The following is a 26620-nucleotide window of genomic DNA, read 5'->3' as shown; positions in this document are numbered from 1 at the left end:
GCAGAATTGTGGATTGAGCTCATGAAACAGCCAGCAATGAGTGTCTGTTCCCAGGGGAAAAGGCCGTGCACATCAACTGCATTCTGTTCTTGCTCTGGATTTTAATGTTCTGGGACAAGCAAACAAACACCTTGAATGACCAGGCAGTTGCTCCAGTGCCCTCTATTTGAGCAGGGGGACAGCAATTCCTCTCACACAACACATGTTAGGAATAAACCAGGCCATGATTCAGCTGGATTTTAGCTCTTGGAAACTTTAGTGTTCACCTGTTCTACACCTCGACTTCTGACACTGGTGAAAATGGTGAATGGTGAGAAAGTGGATGGAGGGATAATACTTTCCTAATACCAATTACAAAAAGTTGAAAATTATTATGTTAGAAGTTCTTTTATGCAAAAGTGTTAAACCCTGTAATTGTTTTTATGCGTCTTAGTGGTTGTAATTTTTTATAACTAAGCTTGCTCATGTGGTTCTGCCTTTTCTCATGCTAAGAGAGTGCAGGATGACTTGTGCCACTTGGTGCTACCTGGCTTTAATAGAACTTAACTGTGTCAAATACCCTTTCAGGAAAATCTGAAGTCTGATAGAAAAAGATTTGTCTCTCAAGTTTGGAAAGAAGGCAGAGATTTTAGTTGTACACAGAGGAAAAACACAATGTAAAGATAGGAATGTGTTCATGAAGTTAATTATGCTGCAAAGAAACAGCCCTTTAAAATTTCAGCTTTCAAGAGCATTGTACAGGAGGTAGTGTAGCAGTTGAAGTTGTAATTGTTTTTGTTGATATTTCAGATTGTTCCCAAATTCAAATATCAGTGACAGTGGTGTCCCTGCACTACCTCCCTTGACAATGAGACGGATGCGGGAGTCTGTCTCCCGGATACCTGTTAGGTAAGCTTGTATTTCCTGTCACTTCTCTTTTGGGAAATACACTTCTTTCAAAACAATCAATCCAAAGCAACCAAAGACCCCCAGCTCCTCCAAAGCAGAGCAATCTGATAGAAGGTTGGGGTGAATGTGCAAGGCAGCAACACCACTTCATCACAGACAATTCTTTCTTGTTCTTAAATCCACCAAAGCATTGATTTGAGATGTCATACTTTCAATTTTTAGCCTTAACATTTTAACGTAGAGTATTAAAGGCTTTTTGGAGACCTTTGTTTTCCTGCCTAAGAAAATCCAAGGCTCCCTTTTGGTATTTTTGTGAATTAATTTTATTTTATCTGATCAGGTAGTGTGCATTGAGAGTTTGTGTCTCATGATGAATGAGTCACATCCATAACTAAAATAATGCTCTGATATTATGATGACAGATAGGAGTTCAAGGAGAGAGGAGTGGGAACTGAAATTATGCTCCTCTTAAAGAAAATTCTGACACCTAAAAACAACATGCCTGTAGTTCTAAGTGCTGAGATGAAACTTGTGTCCCTTTCCAAGGGGCCTGTCCCCTGACCCTAACACGTGCCTGTATTCTTTCCCTTGAAATTCTAGAGGCTGAAGAGAGCAGGCCAGCTTTTGTTTTTTCTGCACCCATTTGAAAAATCTGGTCAGGAATGAGGCACAGAGCACGTAGCTGACTTGTGAATGGTTCTATGTCTTTATTTCTTTATTTTAATGGGAACTGCATCAGGAATTGATCTTTGCTATCTTACTCTTATTTCCAGTGTTGTTGAACAGTGACTTATTAACTTTATAGTTCTTTTGAAGGGTTTTGTGAAGGCTGGCCCGTTTCAGTTAAGATACATTTGTGTTTTGGGATCCTTATGGTCTGAGTGGCCTTAGCTATGATTTATAACTCTTTGTTGAGCTGGATTTTAGTCTTGGCCTCCTTTTAACTGGTGTTGGGTTTCATGACTTCCTTGCTGGCTGTTCCGTGCAAACCACTGAACAGTCTTGCAAAGCTTTACAAATTCAGGGCTTAGCTCTTAAGCTGTGCATTTAACAGGCTTGAAATGAGCAGTTTGTTTAGTTTCACAGTCCTGAATTCATCTCTCAGAGCCAGTATTTTGTCAGTGTATGAAATGTGATTTGATGGGGATTGAGGTGAACTGTGGCAACATTCCTAACAGCAAAAACAGACCTCAGCTAAACACACTAATTAAATATGTGAGCTGACAAGATCTTCAAGTTTTTCAAATTTATTTCTTAAATTAAGCTGGGAATGATTCAGCTGACCAAGTAGTTTAGTTGATGTGTAAATCCCAGCTTTTTCTCTGCTTGGAATTGTGTGTATATTGCTTTTGGACAGGTTACATTGAACAGTGTTTTTCACTTGCCAGAGGGGAAAAAAATAACCACAACTCTCCCTTTGTCTCTCTTTCCTTCTCAGCTCCCAGCACAGGTATTCTACACCTCATGCCTTCACTTTCAACCCATCCAACCCTTCCTCTGAGGGCTCTCTGTCCCAAAGGCAGCGCTCCACATCCACCCCAAACGTGCACATGGTCAGCACCACGATGCCTGTGGACAGCCGGATCATCGAGGTAACGCTGGGGCAGAGAGCACAGGGCTCAGCTGGAGCTGCCACTGCCCACCCACAGGCACTGGCTGCTTTGCCTTCCTGCCTTCCTCTCCTCTGCTCACTGTTTGCCTCAGCTGGCTGAGTGCTGAAGAGTTTAGGAGACACATTTGCATAGGAAGTTAATAATGAATTCTTGCAGTCTATCAACTTTGCTGGAGTAATTGGTAAATTCTAGGGGTGTATAGAGATGCTTAAACAATTAAAATCAGTTTTGTGAAGAAATGCTTTTTAAACATGTCTAAAAATATTATTCCAAATTTAAAAGTCTGGGATTGTGGTGTTTTGTGGGACTGGTGTTAAATCTAAATCAGACTAAAGGTGCCCTAAGTCTGGGTGTAGTTCTTGGACTTGGAATGCTCAGGTCAAAGCTTCCCTGGGGATCTGTTTTGTGTTACACCTCTATGGAATTAACGACAGTTCTGGGCCTGTGGGCTGAAACCAGCTCTGAGACTATTTCTGCTGTTCTTGCCTTCAAGCACCTTTTTCTTGTGCTTTCCTACCTTAGACTGGCAGTGAGGGACAACTCTTGGAAATCAGGCCTAAAGTGGTTGGGTTTCTTTAATTTTCATTTGTGATAACCATAACAAACTGGTATGCAGCAAAGGCTGGCAGAGGAAAGTGCTGAACTGCAGGACTTGGAAGAGAGAGCAAGCACTGTTTGTTGCTTTTGCCTCTGGAATGGTTTAAAAACTCTGGAGGTCAAGCAAGAGCCTTTCACTGCTGAGCTCACCTGCATCTTCAGCTGGTGATTTATGGACTTCTGTGAAATGTGAAGATCCTCTGAGGGGAGTTAGAGAATTCCTCTGGACCTTGGCAGCAGAACAAAAGTGCCCTGCAGCCCCAGGAAGCATTTTTGGGCAAAGGCTTTGTGTCAGCTGGGTTTATGGGGGAAGGTTCCTCCATTTCTCTTTGGGTTTCTTTGGCTCCCAGCCCTTTTTGCTGGTTCAGAGGCTGGGCTGACCATCTCTGATGGCACAAACCACAGTGAAGCACTCAAGAAAATCTGAATTATTGACCTTGGTAGAGTGATGAGTCTTTAAGGAGACATTGCTTTCTTTATTCTTTATGCAGAGCAGTAAAGCCAGAAACACTTTCTATTCTGGATCTTCACATTACCATAAAAATAGTTATGTCCTGGAGGCTTTTAAAAGGCCCCAGAGCAATGCAGAAAGAAGGTAGCAGAGACTTTCTAGTACACCAGGAGAAAAACCATCACAAAAAAGTGGCTTACCCAAGGATAGATCCTAGTGAACCTCTGGGTTTGAGCAGGAATACTTAAAAATTTTACTGCACTTAATTATCGTTTATCAAGCAAATTAGGTTGCTTTTTCTTTCATTTAGCCTAACATTTAATTTTTAGAAATATTTTTTTATACTTCCTCTGTTCTTTTCTTTTATCTCTTACTGTGTTGGCCTAGAATAACAGCCTGAATGCTTCTCCCAGCTCCTGGTGCAGACGCTTTTGTTTGAGGGGAAGAGTAGGTATTTCCTTGGTGCCTTTTGTTTTCTTGTGATTAACAGGATTGCTATAACTTGTAAGCCATGGCAGTGTCCACGTGAAGTGTTTAATCTGGACCTGATTTAATGAGAATCTTTCCAGCATGTTTCTACTCAAATATTGAGGCTGTTAATTGGAAGAGGCAAATTGATAAAGAGCTTCATGTTTAGTTTTTTTGGCTGAATTCATCCTCCTCTGAGTCTGAATAGGCTTGGATTAGAATGCATTGGGTCTCACAGCCTTTAAAGCAAAACCTTCTCAAAACACATCCATTGTATGGCTTTTTGCCTCTGGAAATGGTCTTTATTGACTGTACCATCCAAAGCCCTGAGATTTAGAGCAAGTTGTGCTGTTTTTATTTCCCATCAAAGTAAAGTTGACAGACTACAGCACTGGGGATGGTGTTACTTGTGTTGTAAGAACAACTCTAAAGAACAGGGGGTTTGGTTTGTTTGCTGTTGAATTCAGAAGCAAATATTCAAATCAGGATTGAAGCTCAGAAATACTTTTTCAAAGTAAGAGCTCCACATAGATAAGTATGAGAAACAATTTGAATTATTTAGTTATCCTTTGCCAGCTTCCATGAAAGCAGTTACATTCTCAGGCTGATGTACAAAATCAATCACTTGTTATTCAGGTTCTGAAAGGTTTTTGTTATCCTTAAATTGAACAAAATTAGTAAATTGAGGAGTTCTTCGCTGGTTGTTCATGCAGGTTTTAATCCACTCAGGTGTGGAGCAGTGGCAATCTGCAAGAATGCTGTACTTAGTCCAGCCTGGGTGAATGCAGCTAATTAGCTAAAACAATGTATTTCATAACTGAATCTTTGCTAAGGATAATCTTAATTTGAAACTGTGGAGTGCAATGTGGGCTTGTTCTGTCCTCCTATGAGATCTTACATTTATTTTTCTACTAATTAGTTAGAGAATTTGCATTGACTTCTGTTAACTTTGACAGTGTTTAACCTCTCTGTAGTGCATGTTCTTGCTTTGTACTTACACAGTCCCTGGATATTTTCCCTTTCCTGTTTGTACTTTGGGATAATACAAAAGGCAGGTGAGAAAAGCTGTGCAGTGCTGTTTGTCAGAGCTTAGTTCTCTCTTGTGCATGGCTGTAGAGTTGTGTTGTGCCCGTGGCATGAGGTGACACTTGTGGCACTGTCCTGGTGACCTGTGGGAAAACACTGCTCAAATGCCAAATTCCCTGTGGGAATGTGCTTGGGAAAGGAGAGGGGTTTGTGTAGGGGCACTTGATGTAGCCTTTTTTGGGGGTTGAAGTAGTATGTTGAGTTATTTCACAATGGGCATTGAGGTGGAATATTTGGGGGGTTTTAAAAGTCCTGCTTTAACCCAAAAGCTGTTTGGGAGTTGTCCCCTGGGGCAGAGGCCATGCCAGGAGCTCTGTCCACACCTGGAACACGAGCATGAAGTGCAGGGGGAATGCAGACAGTATTGCTGCTGGTTCTTCTTGTTTTGTGCCCTTTTTTTCTTTTCCATTTTGGTAGCAGTCCTTTCAATATGCTGTGAATCTCTTCCCTGTGTTGTCAGAATTCACAAGTTGCATGGGTTTCCTGCAGGATTGGTGTGATGAGCAGATCCCCAATCCTGGAGCTGCTGGCCAGTACTGCATTGCACTTGACCAGAACTGGCCCAGCAATTTTCACACCAGCCCTGCTTGTTCCTTGGTGTGCTCTCTTACATTTATTAACTTTGTTATCCATCTCCTCTGTTGCAGGATGCAATTCGAAGCCATAGTGAATCAGGTATGGTTTCAAAAATTAAGCATTTTCTGATATGATTTGATTTGGTTGTTTTCTTGTTCATCAACTGTTTTCTTGTATTCCTGTCTTAAAGCCTCACCCTCTGCTCTGTCTGGAAGTCCTAACAATATGAGCCCAACTGGCTGGTCTAAAACCCCAGTCCCAGCCCAAAGAGAGAGAGCCCCTGGATCTAACACACAGGAAAAAAACAAAATTGTAAGTATAGTGATGTTTGTTTTAGTTAAAAAATGAGTTAAACTATGCTGGGAGGAGTGCTGTGTTGGGATAAATTTCTGCACTAAGAGGTGCAGGTAATGTTGGATTGCTCTGCACTGTGTATGCAGGAGCAATTTAGTTGTAATTAATTTGGGAATGATGGCACTGTTGCCTTGGGTTATAAATACTCAGAAAAAAGTGTTCTGGGTTGCAAATGAATTTCAGGCAGTGGTGTGACATTGTCAGTGCAGGTCCAAGGATTACCTTTTAAATCTTCAGAGGCTGCATCCTTTTGATCCAGTTTTAATATATTTTAAATTGGCTTTATTAGCACTGTTTGAACTGTGTTGTTTCCATAGAAAGTGGATATTGACAATGCCTTCGTTTCCATTGGAGAGTCAAATGTCTCAGGGAAAAACAGATTTTACAAAATGCAACTTTTCCCTCAAAGGTTTGATTTAAACTTAGGGGTGGGGGGGAAAGAAGAGTTAGAACAATAATTGATAATATCTTGCCATTTTTGAAGGCTTCTAAGCTTTCACAATGAAAACACAGTTGCTTAGTGGGATTCCCAGTTTTTGCTCACTTAGACATTTGAGAATTTTGCTCTCATCTGTTTGGCTTATTCCATTTAAATATGAAAGAGTTCAGAATTTTAGCATTGTGCTTTTGAAGAAACTACTTTCTTAAATATTTCAGATATTTTTAAATAATTGATCATAAAATAAACGTTCCTTTTAGCATCTCAGATTGGGGTTTAATTTTCTAGTGCAGACCATCATGATAAACAATTCAAGACATCCAAGAAAATTGGGTGATTTTTTTATTTGGGTTTTTTGCTACCCCCCCCCCCCTCCCAAACTGAGGAGAAAAACAAAAATCCAAACTGCAGGACAAACCCTTCAAGGTTTCAGGTCAACTTGAACTTGTGTGAAGGAAGTTACTTAATTTTTTTTTTTGTGCATATAATGCAGGTGATTAAAAATGAAATCCCTGTGAATTGTTGTTGCAGAGGCCTCGTGGACAGAGAGACTCCAGTTATTACTGGGAAATAGAAGCCAGTGAAGTGATGCTCTCCACCAGGATAGGCTCAGGCTCTTTTGGGACAGTTTACAAGGGCAAATGGCATGGTGAGTCTTGATCTGAGGGGACAGCAACCCAAGCAGAATGGATCTTGGGGTGCTGGGTGCTCATCCTTCACCAGAGGGACAGGCAGAATGGATCTTGGGGTGCTGGGTGCTCATCCTTCACCAGAGGCACAGGCAGAACGGATTTAGGGGTGCTGGGTGCTCATCCTTCACCAGAGGCACAGGCAGAACGGATTTAGGGGTGCTGGGTGCTCATCCTTCACCAGAGGCACAGGCAGAACGGATTTAGGGGTGCTGGGTGCTCATCCTTCACCAGAGGCACAGGCAGAATGGATTTAGGGGTGCTGGGTGCTCATCCTTCACCAGAGGCACAGGCAGAACGGATTTAGGGGTGCTGGGTGCTCATCCTTCACCAGAGGCACAGGCAGAACGGATTTAGGGGTGCTGGGTGCTCATCCTTCACCAGAGGCACAGGCAGAACGGATCTTGGGGTGCTGGGTGCTCATCCTTCACCAGAGGGACAGGCAGAACGGATTTAGGGGTGCTGGGTGCTCATCCTTCACCAGGGGCACAGGCAGAACGGATTTAGGGGTGCTGGGTGCTCATCCTTCACCAGAGGGACAGGCAGAATGGATTTAGGGGTGCTGGGTGCTCATCCTTCACCAGAGGGACAGGCAGAATGGATTTAGGGGTGCTGGGTGCTCATCCTTCACCAGGGGCACAGGGAGAATGGATTTAGGGGTGCTGGGTGCTCATCCTTCACCAGAGGCACAGGCAGAACGGATCTTGGGGTGCTGGGTGCTCATCCTTCACCAGGGGCACAGGCAGAATGGATTTAGGGGTGCTGGGTGCTCATCCTTCACCAGAGGGACAGGCAGAATGGATTTAGGGGTGCTGGGTGCTCATCCTTCACCAGGGGCACAGGCAGAATGGATTTAGGGGTGCTGGGTGCTCATCCTTCACCAGGGGCACAGGCAGAACGGATTTAGGGGTGCTGGGTGCTCATCCTTCACCAGAGGCACAGGCAGAATGGATTTAGGGGTGCTGGGTGCTCATCCTTCACCAGAGGCACAGGCAGAACGGATTTAGGGGTGCTGGGTGCTCATCCTTCACCAGAGGCACAGGCAGAACGGATTTAGGGGTGCTGGGTGCTCATCCTTCACCAGAGGCACAGGCAGAACGGATTTAGGGGTGCTGGGTGCTCATCCTTCACCAGAGGGACAGGCAGAATGGATTTAGGGGTGCTGGGTGCTCATCCTTCACCAGAGGCACAGGCAGAATGGATTTAGGGGTGCTGGGTGCTCATCCTTCACCAGAGGCACAGGCAGAAACAGGAACTGCTGCGTAAGAGCAGCACTGGGATTAAAGCAAAGCACAGACACCAAAACCTGACTCTCACAACTGCATCTCCATTTTCACTCCATTGATCTCTTCACTCCCATGTTCCCCACCAGTTTGCTTTGTGAAAAGGGTTTATTTTCTATTAGCTGGGAAATTCCACAGCCTCCTGATAAATTATATTTAGCTTCTCTTAAAACCTTTGTGGTTTAATTAGCATGCTTCATTTCAAGGTGGGATGGAAAGGAAATCTGCATAAATTGTGGAGTTTTTTCAATGAAAAAATGATTAATGTGAGAGTTTGATCTGTAGGTAGTGGGGATGTTTTGAAAACAGCTACACTGCAAAGCTGCAGAATTTGTTTCCAAATTCCCGGTTTGTGATTTTGAAAAGAAACACACAGAAACCCCTCCAGGCCCTACTTTAAATAGCAGTATTGTCAGGAAAAAAAAAAAAAAAACCCTAATCTGGTAACTTACCTGCTGCCCTCTATTTTTAATGAATAAATACTTGAATGTCTCAAAGCCCAAATGCTGTCAGCAGCAAGGGAAGCATTATTGTTACACTGAAAATAATGAGCAGTTTCTGATTTTCATTGTGAAACTGAAATGGGACAGAGAAATCAAGAGGAAAATTAGTTCAGTAGGATTTTGTAATAAAAACTGAATTCATATTAAGATTTATTTTAATAGAAGATTCACACCTCTTCAAGTATCTAGAATCAAATAATTAAAGAAACTCTGCATGAAGGAGAGCTGTTGGGTTTTCTAATGTGCTCAAGTGAAGTTTATATATAAAACACTTCAATATTTAAATTTGATAATAAAACCACAAAGGTGTGTGTACATATGTCCTCCAAAAAGGATCCGAGCCAAACATAGCCCTTAAAAATAGATGGGAGGTGTGTAATGAATTAATGACTTTTTCCATTAGACTGAAATTCAGCTAAATTAAGTGCTTGATACCACAGAAGTTTGTCTACAGGGAAATCTTGACCCTTTAGTAGAGGTGTGCTGTGCACAAATGAGGCATTTTAATTACATTGTTTATTTATTAATGTTATTTTGAAGAGGAAAGGGAAGCTGCATTTTCAGTAACTTTTGTGGTAATTGTATTTCCAGGGGATGTAGCAGTGAAGATCCTAAAGGTTGTAGACCCAACCCCAGAACAGTTCCAGGCTTTCAGGAATGAAGTGGCTGTGCTGAGGTGAGTTGGTGTTCCACTGCTAAATTCTGCTGTTCCAGGTGCTGCATTTGCCTCCCAGCCCTCCCTGGAGCCTTCTGGCCCAATATTCTGTGTGTGATAGGCACAAAAAGCAGATTTCCAGAGAAGAATAAAAAAGACAGTCATGGTTCAGAGTGTTTTTGTGGTCTCTTAACACCCTCATTGTTCAGACCACACTGGGCAGTAAAGGAGGGGATTAATAAATCCTGCCCTAATTCTCACCACCAGACAGCACTTGAACTGTTCCTCTTCAAATTGCAGCATAATAATTTTTTTTCTTTAAACACGTACTCTGATCAGTGTAACTGTTCTCTGCTTTCAGATCCTGAGGTTTTTTAGTGACTAATGAGATGTCTGTGATGGTAGTCCTGAAAGTGAGCCAAGGAGATACATAAAAAACCATCTCCTCATCTGATAATTCCTTTAGGGATTGTAGCTATCCTTTGGTTTCCTCTTGGGATTCAGTCTTTCACCTAAAGCTGGCACTTTGTCCCAGCTTCCAGGGTGATTTCTGTCATTTCAGTAACTTCTAACAGCACTTAAAAATGTGACTGTTGCTTGTTGATGTCAAACCATTTGAATTTTCAGCCATCCTTTTCTTAAATGTTGATTTTTAAATAACTAAAAGGAAGTATTGTAACTAAAAAGCAAAAGACCAGCTGAAAAACAGAAAATGGCAACTGTGGTACATTTTAATGATTTGTAAGCCCAAACCTCACTCACACATTGACCTAGTATTCCAAAGATGAAATCCATTCAGCCAGGAGTGCATTTGGAGCAGCCTTGGGAAGCATTTTTGGTGCAGCCACTGATTTCTCTTGGTGCTCCTCTGTCAGGAAGACCCGGCACGTGAACATCCTGCTCTTCATGGGCTACATGACCAAGGACAACCTGGCCATTGTCACACAGTGGTGTGAGGGCAGCAGCCTCTACAAACACCTGCACGTGCAGGAGACCAAGTTCCAGATGTTCCAGCTCATCGACATCGCCCGCCAGACCGCGCAGGGCATGGAGTGAGTGCCCTTCCCTTCCCTTCCCTTCCCTTCCCTTCCCTTCCCTTCCCTTCCCTTCCCTTCCCTTCCCTTCCCTTCCCTTCCCTTCCCTTCCCTTCCCTTCCCTTCCCTTCCCTTCCCTTCCCTTCCCTTCCCTTCCCTTCCCTTCCCTTCCCTTCCCTTCCCTTCCCTTCCCTTCCCTTCCCTTCCCTTCCCTTCCCTTCCCTTCCCTTCCCTTCCCTTCCCTTCCCTTCCCTTCCCTTCCCTTCCCTTCCCTTCCCTTCCCTTCCCTTCCCTTCCCTTCCCTTCCCTTCCCTTCCCCTATTTTCCCTGCTTTTACAGCCTGATGTCCTGCTGTAGTGCAGCAGATGAAATGTGTTGTAAATTCAATGAGGGGCTTTCCCTCCCCTGTGCTGGTGTAACGCTGCAGTGTTTGACACACACTGGTTGATGCTCTGTGGGATGAGGGGTGGCTGCTCTGCTCCACAGGACTCCCCCAGATGTTTCTGGAAGCATTTCCACCTGTCTGCTTTCAGCCCTTGTTCTGATGTTGGGAGCACAGGAGCAGCTGCTGCTGCCACAGCTCATTCATGTGGCAGCTCAGGGCCCAGGTTTGCAGTCACACACCAGAACTGGGCACCATGAAATGAGGCCACTTTGGAAGAGTCAGCTTCAGCCCAGGGCACACATCTCAATGCTGTGAGGACAGCCCCATTTTCCAGGGTTATTGGAACCTGTGCCACTCCTCCCTGGCATTTCTTTACTGCACTGAGCACAGCTCCATTTCTTTGTTCCCAAAGTAGACTCATGGAAAGCCAGAAGGGGTTGGGTGTGTAATAAACTGAATAAACTGTCTGGGGGGAATGAAAATGCTCTTTGTGAGCAGCCCTGCTAATGGCTCTTCTGCTTTTCCCTTCACAGCTATTTACATGCAAAGAACATCATCCACAGAGACATGAAATCCAATAGTATCCTTCCTGAGTCTTGATTCTCTGCAGGGAGGGAGGGATTTATTGCTAATGTGGAGCTTGCTTTCTGTGGGGGTTGCAATAGCTATTTAAGATATATTTATATATATAACTAATAATGGGCAATCCCTATTGATGAGCTAGCAAGGACTTCCACAGAACAGCTGTGCTTGTTTACTTGGGATAAAGATGTGCAACAGCTGTGCTCCAGAAGTCTCTTATTTACTGAAATGGGGTTTATTCAGTCCTCTGGTACCCAAATGCTGCTCTGCTCATTGATGGGGGGTGTGTGTGCCTGTTCATCTGTGTTGTTTCTGTTTCTTGTGTATTTTTAATATATTTAGAACTCCTCACATAACTGGCAGAAATGAAGCCAAAAGTCTTATTTAAACTCAAGAAAAGGCAGCCTTTTACAATTATATTTTCTGCAAAAATATATATTTAGCAACGTGTCTGGAGTGAAAATGTTGTGAGCTGAATTCTTTCACCTTTGAAATGCCTGCTTTGGAATTGCCAGAACATCCCTGGAGCTACCAGCAGGAACTGGGGTTTCCTTCCATCAGATGTGACCAGGATGTTTTGGCAAATGTCATCATAAAAAAATCTGTCAAGTTCAGTAGTTTCAGAATATCAATGGATTCCATTTTCAGTTAAACAAAACAAAAAAAGAAACCCAATTATTTTACTGTATAGGAGGCCAGAAATTTGTGATTCCTAGTAATGATGATCATTTTTGTGAAATAAGTTAGCTCTGCTCCTGACATAGAAATGAGAGTCAGTCATGTTTATATTTCTGAGTTACCTTTTTGAACTTGCAGCATTCCTAAGTGAAATCATTACGTGACAGCTTCTTAAAATAACCCCAGCAAAGAAGGTGCTGGTATCTGTGACAGATCCATGAAGGAGATCATTATAAACAGTGTGGATATCTTTCCAGTGAAAATCATAGTTAAACCTCAGGAGATCTGCCAGAGAACTTTATGGAAATACATTTTATTTTGATACTTCTCCTTGTAATTGTTTTTTTCTTTCCTGAGTTGTGAGACCTCTGAGCTGTTTCCCTTCCTCAGTTATTTAAGGAGCTGCAGCCATGGGTGGTAATGAACTGTTGATCTCTGTCCTAGCTGACCATAAAGATAAATCTACAAATGCTGCTGGAACATTTGCTCTGGTTTAGTGTTAAATGTTAATTTAAAATCCCTTTTCCTTTGTTTCACAAACAGCTCACAGCAGGTTTCAGTAAAAGAAGCAGCACTTGCTAGTCAGGTCATAAAATACAGAACTGTTGACTCAATTTTGTGCAGTTTCTTTAACAAACCCACAGATATATTTCTTCATGAAGGCCTCACAGTGAAAATAGGAGACTTTGGTCTGGCAACTGTAAAATCCAGGTGGAGTGGATCCCAGCAGGTGGAGCAGCCCACGGGCTCCATCCTGTGGATGGTGAGCACAACATTCCCTGCTTTTAAGTGTTCCCCTCTGCACCTGTCCCCTGAACACTGCCCTGAGCATTCAGGGCTGTCAGTCCTGTGTGCATTTTTGTTCCAGCTGTAGGACAAGCTAAAAGGCAAGGGCTGGAGGGATTCATTGTGCAAAGTAGGCACCAGGCACCCGTGGATTCTCCATTGGGGCTTCTGAGTTATTTTAAATATTTAGGGCTGCCAGTATATCTGGAAATGTGCATTAAAAATGTCAGGATGCTTGGCTAAGACTGTTTTGTGCTCTGTAAAATACACACATCACCTGAAACAAAATTTCAGAAGCAGAAGTGGTTTGTTCTTTAAAAAAATTGTAGAAAAAGCCAAATATTTGAAAAACTTTCCATAAAAGGATTTAAAACTAATTTACCCAATGGCATGCAAGGTATTTGTGTACATGAAACAGACCTTGAGGGGAAAAAACCCTGCATATTTGCTCATTGCAGGCTTTTTAAAAAAATGTATTCATTTTAGTCATTTATAGCCCATCTTTGCTGAGCTGACATAGAAGGGGAGGTTGTTTCTGTTTCCTTGGAAGCTCCTGTGATCCCTTATCGTGGTTTTTATGCTGTTGTGTGTTAGTGCTTTGCTTTATAATTCTGGGGGAATTCTTTAGGAGGGAAAAAAAATCTTAGCCAATGGGAAAGTTCTTCTGATGGTTCACACCTTGTTTTGTTCAGTCATCTGACATTGTTTATTTTAAGAAGTTTCATAATTTGCAAATACATTAAAACGTCCCTGCATTTCTTCCCTGATCTGTTCAATATGTGCTATTTTGTGTTTGGCTTTCACATTTCCTCACCATGTTTTGGTATCAATTTACAAGAGATTAGAATTTTGTATTTTTCCCTTTTAACCTTGATACCAGTTTAAGAACTGATGGTGAAACCCGGGCTCAGTTCTGTGTTAGGTGTAACAGAAGTCAATAAATGTTGCAAATACAAGTAATAATATTTTTCTAATGGCAAAATGCTTGTTCAGTTTAAGCATTGATTTTTTTTTTTTTGTGTGCTGTATTGTTATTTTTAATAAGATGTGGAGTAGCCCTGCCTGAACTTCTCCAGAGCCTTTGGTAACCTCATCAAAGCTTTGGGGGTACCCTTTGCTCCCTCATTTCCAGCTGAGCTCACTGTCTCTGCTTCCCAAATCCTTTCCCTCCTCTCGTGCTTTCTGGTTCTGTTCATAATTTGTTTTCCCTGCCAGGCCCCCGAGGTGATCCGGATGCAGGACAGCAACCCCTTCAGCTTCCAGTCAGATGTCTACTCCTATGGAATAGTGTTATATGAGCTGATGACAGGAGAGCTGCCCTACTCCCACATCAACAACAGAGATCAGGTGAGAACCCTCCGGGAGCACTCCGGTTTATTTCTGCCCATGGCACATCCCCGTGGCCGTGAGAAATGCAGGATAAATACAAATGCAAAGCAGCTGCAGTGCTGTTGACAAGCTGCTTTTCTTCAGCAGTAAATGTGTAACTGAGTGTTCACCTCAGTACTGACACTGCAGGTGCTCAAAGGAAAAAACTCCTTGTTTATAAACATGTGAAGTGCCCTGTTAATTTATTCCAGGTCACAGCTTTTGCTGCACAGGAAAATACTGGTTTATACATTTGCAGTTGTGGGAAATTCCCATTTTGGTGTTAAATATGCTGCTGCTACATCAGGAAGATTGGGTGTGGTGCTTTTTACTAAGGGAAAAAACCCAGTAACTATTGTCCAACCTTGGAATAGTGAATATTTGTGTTTAGTCCTTGCTAAGCTGTGCTGTTAGCCAGCCAAGCCTGCAGGGCTGTGTTGGTGCCCTGTGGGACTGGGTTTCATCACCTCGGGGGCACTAAAGCAGCCCAGCAGTGAGGCCCCCTGTGTAAGCTGGTGTTTGTGCTGTGGGTTGTTGTTTTGCAGATCATTTTCATGGTTGGCAGGGGCTATGCTTCCCCAGACCTCAGCAAGCTGTACAAGAACTGCCCCAAGGCCATGAAGAGGCTGGTAGCAGATTGTTTGAAGAAGGTTAGGGAAGAACGACCCCTGTTCCCACAGGTGAGTGGGGTGTCCTGCACAGCAGCCTGAGGGGTTTGTGAAGAGCCATTAGCACACACAGGAGTCTGCTCACACAGAGATTTTGGTTAATAGGAAGTGCAGCCTGTGTCCTGTTTCTGCCTTTATTCATAATGCAGCTCTTGGCAGTTTGTGTCGTGGTTGGGCTTGCAGATTCTGTGAAGTCCAGGAAGCACAACCTGCAGCTTGTGTGGGCTGAGCCTGTGCTGGGCTAACACCAGAGCAGGCTTTCAACACCTGATGTATCCAGAGACCCAGCAAACCCCTCCCTCACACCCTAACAGTGGAACCTATCTCTGGGTATCCATTCTGTTTTAGAGTAGGGCTGGGGGAAATGAGAGGCCACTGCTCCTTTCCTTCCCCACAGCTCTGAACAAGGAAACTAAATCCACTGGGGGATGCAAATTCATGGAGCACTTTTTGGTATTTTTACAAGGGATGCTTTACCTTTTCCTGTCTATGGGGATGGGGAAGGTACTTTCTTATACTCGTTAATTATGAGTAATTAATTAATTAAACATCAGCAATTTTGGATAAAATAACTTTTTGCTGTTACAGTCAAGCATTGTTTAGAAAGTTCTTTTTGAATGTCAGTCAGAAGATGCAGTTCCTTCCCTGTTACTCTGCTGGAGGGTAGTTTGGATGCTTATTAATTGCTCCTAATGTCTGTGAACTGATGAAAAGCACCCTCCCACCCTCTGCAACTCCCTGAGGCCCTCCCAGCACTGACAGTGGTGGGCAGAGTTGGGTTCAGTGTTTTCAGTGCCTCACGGAGCATTAATACAGAACTTAAAGCTGTAATTGAATCGGATAAGGAGTGAATGAGTGAGTGAATGAATGAATGAATGAATGAACGTTTAAATGGAAGCAGAGGGAGCTGCAGGCCCCAGCAGCCTCTCTGAGCTGCTGTTTCCCCCAGATCCTGTCGTCCATCGAGCTGTTGCAGCACTCTCTACCCAAGATCAACCGCAGCGCCTCGGAGCCGTCCCTGCACCGCGCCGCCCACACCGAGGACATCAACGCGTGCACGCTGACCTCCACCAGGCTGCCCGTGTTCTGAGCTGGGTCCTGGGCTGTGTCCTGAGCTGCTCCTGCCCTGCTCCCCGGCTGCAGCAGCAGGAGGAACACGAGTTGTGCCTCCCCACCTGGTGGCCAGGCTCCTCCGGCAGGGCCCTCCGCGTCCCATCGTACAGAGAAGCTGCTACGGATTCGTGCAGTTCTCAGCCCGCAGGGACACAGCTCCTCATTGCCTTTGCTACCATCTCTTGTTCTGGGAGAGGTAACAGACTACAAATCAAGAGATCTATTACTATTTTTTTAATAGATGCACTTGAGCCTTATTTTCCCCTTCCCAGAAGCGATGGCTGTTTCTTTGGCAGTGGTTCTGGCTGGGTTTGCTCTGTGCTCAGTGAGGTGGCTCTGAGGACAGGTGATGTTCTGGTGCTCTGACTGCCCCATGCCAAGTGTCACCTCACCCTGGGGAGTTGTGCCTGGAGTGGGAAGAGGAAATAACTCGGGAAATCAGCTCCTGCCTAAGAGCTTCACCAAGCCAATGAAATAAGTTCAAATGCTAATTCAACACAAAATAGTTTTGCAATAGTTTTGCACATAGAAGAAAAACTCTTGCAAAAGGATGGAATCTGTTGTGAATTGTCCTGCTCAGAGAAGGAGGTGAGCCAGTCCTGCTTTGGTCACCTTGAGAAGCCTCCCAGCTGCCTTTGGTACTATGGACCTGTTTGTGCAGCCCAGGCAGGGTGAGTGAGGAGTGCTGGGCTGGGAGAGGCTGAGGATGTTCCCACCTCCTGCAGAGGCTGCATCCCAGCGGAAGCTGTCGTCCAAGAGATGCACTAGCAAGAGGAAACTGAGCATATACAGTTTTTCTTGTTGATTTGGGTTTTAATTTTGTTTTTATTGCTCCTGAGAAAATGCATTTATTGTAAGCCAAGGTTCCTCTGATTATCTTATTTTAATAAAATAAATTAAATTTTAGGTTTAAGATTCAATGTCATCATTTTAATGTAGTCATCCACAGTTCTGAGTGGGACATCTGCATTTGGAGAACTCAAGAAATGACATTCTGAATATTTTTTTTAAAGTAACTGATAAATAATAGCAGTGCAAGTAAAAACACACTTGATAAAACAACCTCTACATTTCCAGTCACATGACAAGACATTTTTTTGTACTGTAGTGATCTTTGAGCAGCAGCTGCTTTGGACACCCCCTTGATGTGCTCTCAGGCTCTTGCCCTGCACCACTTTGGCTCAATTTTCTCTTGTTTATTGAGGTGCAAGTGAGGTTTTTGTGTTGGCTGAACTCCATGGAGGACAGGAACAGGTGGATGAATCTAAAAATGGATTTTTTCAAATAGCAGTTGGTAAAATGTGGTTATTAGGGCACGAGTGGAAGCCTGGTTTGGGATTTTGCCTTTCTGGGGGTCAGGGAGTGGGGACAGGGGCTGGCTGTGCCCTCTGGCACCTCCACCCCAAAGCTGCTGGGCAGATCTGCTGCCTTTGCTGGCAACTGTGACTGTCCCTGTGTGCAGCTCTCCTGGAATGCCCAAACGGCCACTGCAGCCTCTCCTCTGCAGCAGCAAAAACCCACAAAGCTCCTGTGAAAGGGAGGAGAGCCAGGCACAGAAATCACCTCCAGTTTGTCCTCAGAACAGTCTATAACAGAACAAGGGTAGAACATGAATCCCTGGGTGATAACTGAGAATGCCTGTAAGCTTTGCTTCCTAAATGGTAAACTGAGTCTCCATACAGTTCTGCATGGCTTTTAACAAGATTATTGGTATTTGGACTGTCTCTAAACATTATTTACCTCTCATTGTCACTTCATTATCATAAGCTTAAAACATGGAAGAAAGAAAACCCCAGAAGAGGTAAGCTGCTTTTACTTTAACTCTGATATCCCAAAAGAAACCCTTAACCCGTGATTTTTAAAGCAGATCATGTGTCTCTTGAAAAAATTAAGTATTTTTGATAAGTAGGTTTATTTTCATCAGCACTTGACATCCAGTTAAATGAAATGTGCTGAGTGAAGGAATTAGAAACTCAGACATTTTAAGTCCCTGGGCAGCTTTGAGAAACAAGCTTTCTTTTTAATTTCAGACTATCCCTCATGGCTTCTTGGGGCAAAGTAAATGAGGAATGTCTTGTTTAAGGTAAAGAACATCCTCTCCATTGATTTTTTTTTTTTTTTTTTAGTGTACTCCTGACAGTATTTCTTTCTGGGGAAAAAAAAATAATGTGCAGGAGCAGATGGAAATGAGCTTCAGTGGGAGGGTGAGGGCTGGGGAAGTACTCTAGGGTAGAAAGGGTGTTTGGGTGTCCTTGAAACATTGATCTTGGCGTGTGACATCCCTCTTAGGGATAATTACCTTCTGCTTTGTAATTAGTGCTGACCAATTGCACTGACTGGACGTCAGACTTTGCTGGGCCAGTTTTACCAAGAAACTGGGAATTGATGTTGGTACAGCCACTGCCAAGGCCAGACCTGACTGTGCAGTGAGCACTGCTAAAAATTACCTGTAGGGGGAATAGTGATGGGAAAGTTCAATTTCCAGGTCAGAACAGAGGGCACAGCTGGCACAGGGGAGGAGCTCCTGACCCAGAAATGCCAGCAGCACTGAGTGGATAATCCTGGAGTCACTGCTTTGGTGCCAGCTGAAGATGTGGAATCCCAGATTAAGGGACCCAGACCCTGCTGTCAGCACCCCAGGGAGGGCTCTGTGTGCCCTGCTGGCAGCAGCCTCCTGCCCAGCTCTCTCTGAACACATTTTCCTTCATAATTTCCCACCCCTGGTGGATCAAGGCTGTGACCATCACTGGTCCACGGGTGGTGATTACAAACCTTTCTGCTCTTGGCCTTTCTTTCTTACACGTTTTTAAGTATTATTTTTATGCTTCTATATTGCTATAGATAAACCAGTTGGCACACCTGCCTTCTATTGCAACCAAACTGTTCTAAAATAAACCCCACATCTTTGTATTTACAAACACTGCTCAGTGTCCCACTCCAACCCTCAGTGACTTACAAGGACCTGAGTCAGTGACAGCTCATGCTCAGGTGTGTCCATGCTGTTACTCAGCAGCCACTGCAGTGCACACTGAATTCTTGGTTTAAATTCCAAGTTAAAACAGTTGACTTGGCAGAATTAACTTCTGGTGCCAGATTTCACAATCAAACTACCTTTGCCACACCAACAGAAATCACATTTTTAACAAAGCCAGAATTCAGTAACTATTCTGTTAACTCAGCAGAGATGTGCATTAATCCCTCAGCCCTCCTGAGCCTTCAGCATTGCTGGGGAAAAGGGGACTGGAGGCTCTGAGCTGCTGCAGAGCCACTCCTGGATGTGGGGCAGGACTGGCCAGGATTTGTGAGGACACCTCATCTCGTGCTGCAGCTCCCGAGCTCCAGTTTGTGCAGCGAGTTCAGGAATCAGTGCAGCTGCCTTTGCTTCCCAGCAGGAGCCACTGCTGGCTCTGAGCACTGAATTAGTGTAAAACAGGGCTGGGAACTCGACTGGCAGCACCTGCAGAGCCAGGCCCTGCCCAGGGCACCACTCTCCCAGAGATTCCACCAAACTCTGCTCTGAACTCCAGGTACTATTTGAGGTATAATGTACCAGCTCCTTTTTAAGGAGAAAATCCTACACTGACCATTATTCCCAGTGGGTTTTGTAGTTACACATTTAGCTGACTTAGTGGAGAAAAAAACCCAAAAGCATCCAAACTCTAATTAGCAACAGTTTTTACCAGCTTAAGTTTTCACTGGACCTGTATTTACACTACCACTCAGCTCACAAGACAGCATGTTAGGCCAGAGAGGGAGAAAACCTTCCTGGGACTAAGGGATTTTTTTCCATGCAGCCAATTTTTTTTTCTTTTAAATATATTTTAGTCTTTTTTGTCGTTGCCATATAAAAACTATCTGAAAACTTTACCAGGACTGCACAAGTAACCACCAGGGCACGTTTTGTTCTACCTGTGCTGGAGAGAGTGAAAGCATGGCCAGTAAGCAGCTGCAGTGCTGGGCTCAGAGGGGCTGTGTGTGCTCCCTGGCAGCACTGGGATCCTCCTCAGCCCCAGAGAGGTGCATGAACAGCTCCCCCAGCTCCGTGACCTCGGCGTCGGCGCCGGGCGCGCTCCTGCTCTCCCTGTCCTCGATAAAGTCCCACAGGCGCACGGAGTTGAAGAACTGCAACAGAGAAAAAGCTGCTGAGCACCAGCAGCCAGCCCAGCACTGGCCTGGGCAGGCATCTCCTCCTTAAAACCAGTCCCAAAGCTGGGTTTGAGCTCAGGGTGTTCCAGAACAGGCGGTGAGGGGACACAGCTGGGGCACAGCCACCACCACTCTGAGGTTTTTACCCTTTTCAGCTGCCCTTGGTGCCAGCACAGGAGAGGAGCTGTGAGTACTGTGGGTGAAAGCTTTAAGGGCAGAATTGCTGTGAGGAAAGGCTCGGACTGGTGGAAAAAACAAAGCAATGCTACTTAGTAGTTCAATGGGAGGCACCTTCTGTCTCCAAGATCAAACCTTTGCCCAAGGAACAGTGGGAAGGGCTTTTTTCACTTGTGCTGCATGGCAGGAACCATTCCCAGCAGCACAGGTGACCCTGCAGGGAGGGGTGGGGACAGCAGGGCTCTCCTTACCCGCACTGTGCCCTCGGAGCTGAGCTGCTTCCTGGGTTTCTCAGGCTCTGCTCGGGTCCCGTCGGGATAGGCGTGGAGGTAAAGACACTTCCCTCCGAAGGGACACGTTCCTTTGCCTTGCTCAAAGTACTTGCAGGGCTTTTTCCTGAGTTAATTACAAGAGAGGGGGTTACTGCCTTCAAGCTGGAAGGGAAGGAGGTGCACTTCAGTCCCCACAGCCTCAGTGATGCTCTGGTAATGCAGCCAGAGCTTTGGCCTCCCATTCCTGAGCTGAGAGCAGTGGAACTCTTCCATTTTCCTTCCCTGTTTGCTCTCCTCAGTCACCAACAACATTCCAGGCAATTATGGCTGAGGGAGCCACATGAAGCCAGTTTTGGCAAGTGAGCTGAAACAGCTTCAGCATTTCTGAGCACAGGGAGGCTGAATGTGTGAGCTACAATTACACAGGCACAGAGTGAAGCAGAAGCGTGACCAGAGATGAGGAGCTCACTGCAGAGTGGTCAGTGATTACATTAATTTTAAAAATAAGGGCTCAGCAATTGACTGAGTCTTAGAGCAGCTGAAGAACAACGTGAGGAGTGTGGGTGGCTGCTGAACTTACCCCACTCCCTGTTTAAATGCTTCAATCAGCTCATTTTTCTTCTCCTGCTCTTCCACCCAGTACACGCTGGGGATGACAAACTCGGAGATCACCCGGCACTCGGGGCAGGACCTGGAGGAACAAGACAAAGCAGAGATCTCTGGTACCTGCCCAGACTGAAACCCTCCACAAACCTGCCACAGGCAGTGAGGATCCTCCTGAGAGAAAGGGATCTCTGTCACCTCAGGCAGCACACGCCTCCTCCCTAGCACAGCACTTTGCTGGCAGTTCCAGCTGGAATAACCCAATTCAGGGAACCCAGGGCTTGCTTTGTTTCTGGACTACAACAAAAGCAGCAGGGATTTCCTCCATGTGCAGAAACAAACTGTGTTCTGGGAGTGCAGCAGGAAGCCAAAAACACAAATTAAGATGTCTCAGCCTTTTGAAGTGCAAGGAGTTGATGGTCACTTCAATGAAATTTGAAGTTGTGAAGAAAAGTGTATTTTGGTAGAAGACTGAAAATATTTCCCACCTTTTCTTCAACATGTTTGTAACTTGAGAGATGCTCAAAGAAGGAAACTTCCCTAATTGGATGTTTTAAATTCTCTCTGAGGGAGAACATGTTTGGAACACATTTTTTATAGAGCTAGAAGATAAAGGCATTTACTGAGACAGATAAAAGTGTGGTTAGTGAGACATTTACCTGGAGCAAGCTGTAATTTAGGGGAAAATCCCATAATTAAGCACATACATAGGAAAAAATGGGAGCTCTTACTCAAGTCCCCTCACTGAAGTGGGCACTGTAGTGATAACAGTTGCTCCATTAGATCATGCCACAGGTAGGTGGATATTCTAAAGATTCTGTGTCTGCTGCTCAGCACTGGGAACACAGGACACTGCCACATGAGAGCATTCCAATCTCACTTCTGAGAAAATGATGCATTTCCACAAGGGGCAGAGCTTTGCCAGGTCCCAGCTGTTCCAGAGTCCACTCTGCCCACGCAATCAGAGAGGGCTGAGCTGCCACTGGCCAAAGTTCCCACACTGGGCTGTGGAATTAGGGGAACTGTCCCAAAGGACAGCCAGTGCACCCTGCTGCCCATGCAGGCAGCTCTCAGCCCAGTCCTGGGCCTGGCCAGCACCTGGAGCAGGCTTTGCTGAGCTCTGTTGACACGTGCAGCTCCAGCCTCCCCTGTGAGCAGCTGCAGCCCCCCCAGGCCGTGGCAGGTGCCAAACTCACTTGATGATGGGGTTCTCAAACTGCTTGGCACATCTCCACTGGCGGATGCAGGACAGGCAGTACGTGTGGGTGCAGTTGGACAGGATCCCAAACCTCCTCTCCGAGGCCGAGGGTTTCTCATACACCACCTCCATGCAGATGCTGCACACCTTGTCCTGGCTGGCCTGGATGGCAAAGGCCGTCTCCATGTCGTGCTCAAACGTTGCCATGCACATCTGTCAGGGGAGAGTCACTGTGAGTGCCAGCCTGTCACGCCAAATTCCCTCTGGAAAGGATCTACTGCAGGGAAAACATGGAACACTCACTGGGGGCATCATTCCTACCTGTCACTGTCAGAGTTTAATTTAAAGAACATTAAATTCAATCATGCATTTCAGCCTTCAGTGTTCTCCCAGCTGTCAGAAATAAAGATGCCAGGGTGCTTCATTCACCCCTTTCTACATCTCTGTCAGAGAACAGGTATTGAATTATTTGATGCTTCAAACATCCCCAAAAAACATCTCACTGAACAGGTGCCACACTCAAGGTGTTCCTCTGATTATAATTAAGGCCACATTCATTCACCAGATGCTAATTTTTACCCAGTTAAGGAATTAGACTCTTATTTCAGGCTTTCCCCCAGCACTTCTCACCCCAGCAGTGACAATCCACAACCCATTCCCACTCCCACAGCACTGCAGGGCGAGCTGGTGCCTCAGTCAGAGACCTCCCAAAGACAATCTCCTGGGAGACCTTGAGGGTGCTGTGGGAGAAGGCCGCAGGCCAGTCTCTGATGAGGATGGAACGACAAAAACCCCAAGTGCTGCCTGCAGCAGCACTGCCAATTCGGCTCCAGAGGCCTGAGCTGACCACTCCTAGCACCATTCTCCAGACCAGCGGTGCAACAGGAGCTCCTGGAAGCAGCTCCATCTTCGGAGCGGCCAGCCCCAGCCCCGCCCCGAGCAGAGCAGCTCCCCCAGCTCCCCCTTTACCATCTCGTGGGCCTTCCTCTGCTCCTGGTCGAAGGGGTGCAGCACCTGGAGGCCGCAGATCTCGCAGAGCTCCCCGTGCAGGTAGAGGCAGCGCTCCCCGAAGTGGCAGGTGCCGGCGGCGGCGTAGGGACACAGCTGCTCCCCGGCCCCGGGGCAGCCGCCGGGCCCCGGCTCCTCCAGCCCGCTGCAGATGGCCTCCAGGTACGAGTGGGGCTTGCCCTCCTCGCCGTCCCCAGGGCCGCCGCAGCACGGCCCGGCCCCGGGGCCGCTGGGCCGCTGCTTCTCCTCGCTGGAGCCGCACAGGTCTGCAGGGACAGCACAGGGCACGGCACTCAGCCCCAGCGGCTCCTGCCTCCACTCAAAGCTTTCCTCCCAGCGGGGTCCCCTCTCTAGGCCCCTTCTGCTCACGAATCGCAGGGATTTCCCCAAGCTGCCTAGTGTTTGTTCAGGTGTTCTCTGGTCACAAACAGACTAAAAAACCACAGACTCACTAAGGCTGGACAAGACCTCCACGATCATCAGGTCTGACCAATCGCCACTTTGTCACCCAGCCCAGAGCCCTGAGTGGCACATCCAGCTGTCCCTGGGACACCTCCAGGGATGAGGACTCCCTTCCAATGCCTCACCACCCTTCCCATGAACAGGACATCCCTCCTGGGGAACCTCCCCAGGCTTGAGGGATCACACAGCTCCTGCAGTGCCGACTGTGGGAGCAGAGCCTGACATTCCCCCCTCCATCCTCCTGTCAGGGCGGACAGAACGCTCCCCTCCCACCCCCAGGGAGCAGGATGCAGGGAGCAGCCACTGCCCGGAGCTCTGAAAAGGGCGGCAGGCAGCGTCTGCAGCAAGGAGGCTCCAGGAGCAGCTCAGGCTGTCCTTGAAACTCCGATAACCACAGGAGACACCGCCCCCTCGCACGGCCCCGGGGCCGAGCAGAGCAGCCTCCCACTCACTTCTGTCCCGCAGCACCAGCGTCCTCTTCTCCCTCCTGCTGCGCGGGGCGGCGGGGCCGGGCTCGGGGGGCGCCCGGGGGCTGCCCGGGGCCGCGGGGGGCGGCGGCGCCGCGGCTCCGCCCGCCGGAGGGAGCCTCACGTGGTCATACCTGCGGCAGGGAAACCGGCATCACGGCCCGGCACCGAGACAGCGAACCCACAGCTGCGCCGGGGGAAAGATCCACAACAGCCGGGGGGACCGGGGAGACACCGCGGGGAAACCGGGGAGACCCCTCAGCACGGCTGGGGACCCCGCAGCAGCAGAGCAGGAGCAGCCAGGGCAGGGCAGGGGCTGCCCCGTGGACATACCCAAATGCTACAGTATTTCCAGGGGAAGAGAAATACTCCCCATCTGTGTGTGGGCCTGGACACGTGCCCCGGTGCCTAAATTCCAGCCAGGAAAACCACACCCAGGCTGCAGCCGCCCCTGAGCCCTGCAGGAGCTCAGCCCGCCCCGGAGCAGCACTGATGGAGTCTCTGATGCCCAGGGCCCCATGCTGGTGTGGCACAGGGACCAGGCAAGGCAGGGAGCTCCCCCAGGAGCCAATCCACGCCTGGTACTCCTCAGAGCACTCCCCTGGGAGTTTTTAGCTGCACACTCCAGGGAGAGCTGTGGAACTGCTCAGCGCTCCCACCGAGCCAGGGGAACACGAGGGGGGCACTCTGCTGCCAGGCAGAGCTGAAAGGCCCAGAACTGTGCACTGGCATGAGCAGGAGGGGGCTGCTCCAGGAGCTTCCAGCCTCTGCACCGGCACCTGCAGCTCTGACTGCAACAACGGGGTGGAAACACACCTGAAAGCCAAAGCTCCATTTCTACAGAGCAAAACAATCCCCGAAACTGAGCCAGAGCAGAACTCCACCACTGGAGGTTAAAGCTGCTTTAGGCTCTGGCAAAACTGGCATTTAATAAATTCTTTCAGTGCCCCGGTGCTCTCTGCCGGCTCTGGGAGTGCCCTGGGGGAGGCTGCCGGGCCGGGAGCCCCCCGGGGGCTTACCTGCAGCGGGAGCCGTAGGCACACTGCCCCTTCTGGTAGTACTTGCAGATGGTGGAGGATTTGCTGGTGGCCAGGTCATGGGAGAAGAGGCACTTGCTGCCCTCCCGACACACGCCCTGCAAGAAGTACCTGCGGAGAGACGCGGCTCAGGGCGGGCACGCCTGCCTTTGCTTTGTTTGTTTGTTTGTTCCTTTGTAGGAATTAGCGAGGCTGGCGAAGCCCTCCCAGCCCAGCGAGCCCGAGCTGTGCCCGGCCCGCCCCGGAGCAGAGCGCTCCGCGGGCACCTCCAGGGACGGGCGCTGCCCAGGGATGGGGCGGCCCCTTCGCCATCCGAGCGCCCTCGGGTGAGCAGAACTCCCCCGAGGAGCCTGGAGAGCCCCTCCGTGCTGGCCCCGCTGCTCCCGGGCACAGAGATCTGGAGGAGCCTCTCCGTGCTGGCCCCGCTGCTCCGGGCACAGAGATCTGGAGGAGCCTCTCCGTGCTGGCCCCGCTGCTCCGGGCACAGAGATCTGGAGGAGCCCCTCCGTGCTGGCCCCGCTGCTCCGGGCACAGAGATCTGGAGGAGCCTCTCCGTGCTGGCCCCGCTGCTCCCGGGCAGCCCGGGCAGGCTCCGGGGCAGCGCAGGGCAGGGTCTGGCGCAAGGGACGCGACGAGGGGGCTCGGGGGCAACGCCGACCTGCAGCTCGGCACAGGCCGGCCCCGCATGGCGTGTGGGGGGCGAGAGAGCGGAACGAGGCGCCTTTGAAGGCGCGGGGCAGGGCCCGAGGGGTGCTTGAGGGGTGTGAGGGCTCCGGGCCCGGGCGCTGTGGGGGGCGGGAGAGCGGAACGAGGCGCTGCGGGCAGGGCCCGAGGCGGTGCTGGCGGGGTGCCCGGGGGCTCTGAGGGCTCTGAGGGCTCTGAGGGCTCTGGGGGCTCGGGGCCCGCGGGCTCGCGCTCACCTGCACGTCACCTGCTTCGTGCTCATCGTGCCGCCGCACTGCCGGGCCCGCCCGGCCCCTCACGCCGCGCACGGAGGTTCCGCGGCGCGGGGGGGGGGGGGCGTGGCCGCGGCT

At 47.7% G+C, this 26620-nt stretch overlaps 2 protein-coding genes across 6 annotated transcripts in view; one reads left to right on the top strand and one right to left on the bottom strand.

The window, feature by feature from the left end:
• The window catches only part of RAF1 (Raf-1 proto-oncogene, serine/threonine kinase), a 39527-nt gene extending 22405 nt beyond the window's left edge, over window positions 1-17122 (top strand). For 2 of the 3 annotated variants that reach the window (XM_053953379.1, XM_053953378.1), the window contains exons 7-18: window positions 790-888; window positions 2327-2480; window positions 5751-5778; window positions 5870-5991; window positions 7004-7121; window positions 9539-9623; window positions 10478-10654; window positions 11555-11601; window positions 12926-13044; window positions 14283-14414; window positions 14981-15115; window positions 16053-17122. In XM_053953379.1, the coding sequence (XP_053809354.1) occupies window positions 790-888; window positions 2327-2480; window positions 5751-5778; window positions 5870-5991; window positions 7004-7121; window positions 9539-9623; window positions 10478-10654; window positions 11555-11601; window positions 12926-13044; window positions 14283-14414; window positions 14981-15115; window positions 16053-16193 (1357 nt within the window). In that variant the 3' untranslated portion in view covers window positions 16194-17122. The remainder of the gene's footprint in view (window positions 1-789; window positions 889-2326; window positions 2481-5750; window positions 5779-5869; window positions 5992-7003; window positions 7122-9538; window positions 9624-10477; window positions 10655-11554; window positions 11602-12925; window positions 13045-14282; window positions 14415-14980; window positions 15116-16052) is intronic. The other variant, XM_053953380.1, reaches the window with a different exon arrangement.
• On the bottom strand, window positions 16540-26590 carry MKRN2 (makorin ring finger protein 2). 3 transcript variants are annotated; one of them, XM_053953383.1, is made up of 9 exons: window positions 26507-26590; window positions 25569-25697; window positions 24535-24683; window positions 23582-23886; window positions 22611-22825; window positions 21392-21502; window positions 20791-20935; window positions 20126-20338; window positions 16540-16623 (listed from the first exon to the last, which is right to left on the bottom strand). In XM_053953383.1, exons 1-8 carry the CDS (start codon window positions 26530-26532, stop codon window positions 20177-20179), a joined length of 1242 nt encoding a protein of 413 aa, XP_053809358.1. In that variant the 5' UTR covers window positions 26533-26590; the 3' UTR covers window positions 16540-16623; window positions 20126-20176. The 3 variants fall into 3 exon arrangements, with proteins under 3 accessions (XP_053809358.1, XP_053809356.1, XP_053809357.1); XM_053953381.1 differs by lacking the exon at window positions 26507-26590 and adding an exon at window positions 26245-26457; XM_053953382.1 differs by lacking the exons at window positions 16540-16623; window positions 26507-26590 and adding exons at window positions 17125-18663; window positions 26245-26457.
• Window positions 26591-26620: the final 30 nt, after the last annotated feature.

The sequence above is a fragment of the Vidua chalybeata genome, chromosome 12 (genome assembly GCF_026979565.1).
Source record: "Vidua chalybeata isolate OUT-0048 chromosome 12, bVidCha1 merged haplotype, whole genome shotgun sequence".
In the NCBI taxonomy this organism is placed as follows: domain Eukaryota; kingdom Metazoa; phylum Chordata; class Aves; order Passeriformes; family Viduidae; genus Vidua; species Vidua chalybeata.
Note: the sequence above shows the minus strand (reverse complement) of the source record. Positions and strands in the feature narration are given on the sequence as shown.

Excerpts from the sequence above, each read along its gene's own strand:
- MKRN2 (XM_053953381.1), bottom strand. The coding sequence starts at position 26,273 with ATGCGGGGCCGGCCTGTGCCGAGCTGCAG. Across the intron at positions 25,698-26,244 it reads CGGCCTGTGCCGAGCTGCAG|GTACTTCTTGCAGGGCGTGT; the intron begins GTCGGCGTTGCC and ends GTCTCTCCGCAG. Across the intron at positions 23,887-24,534 it reads GCTGGTGCTGCGGGACAGAA|ACCTGTGCGGCTCCAGCGAG; the intron begins GTGAGTGGGAGG and ends CTGTCCCTGCAG.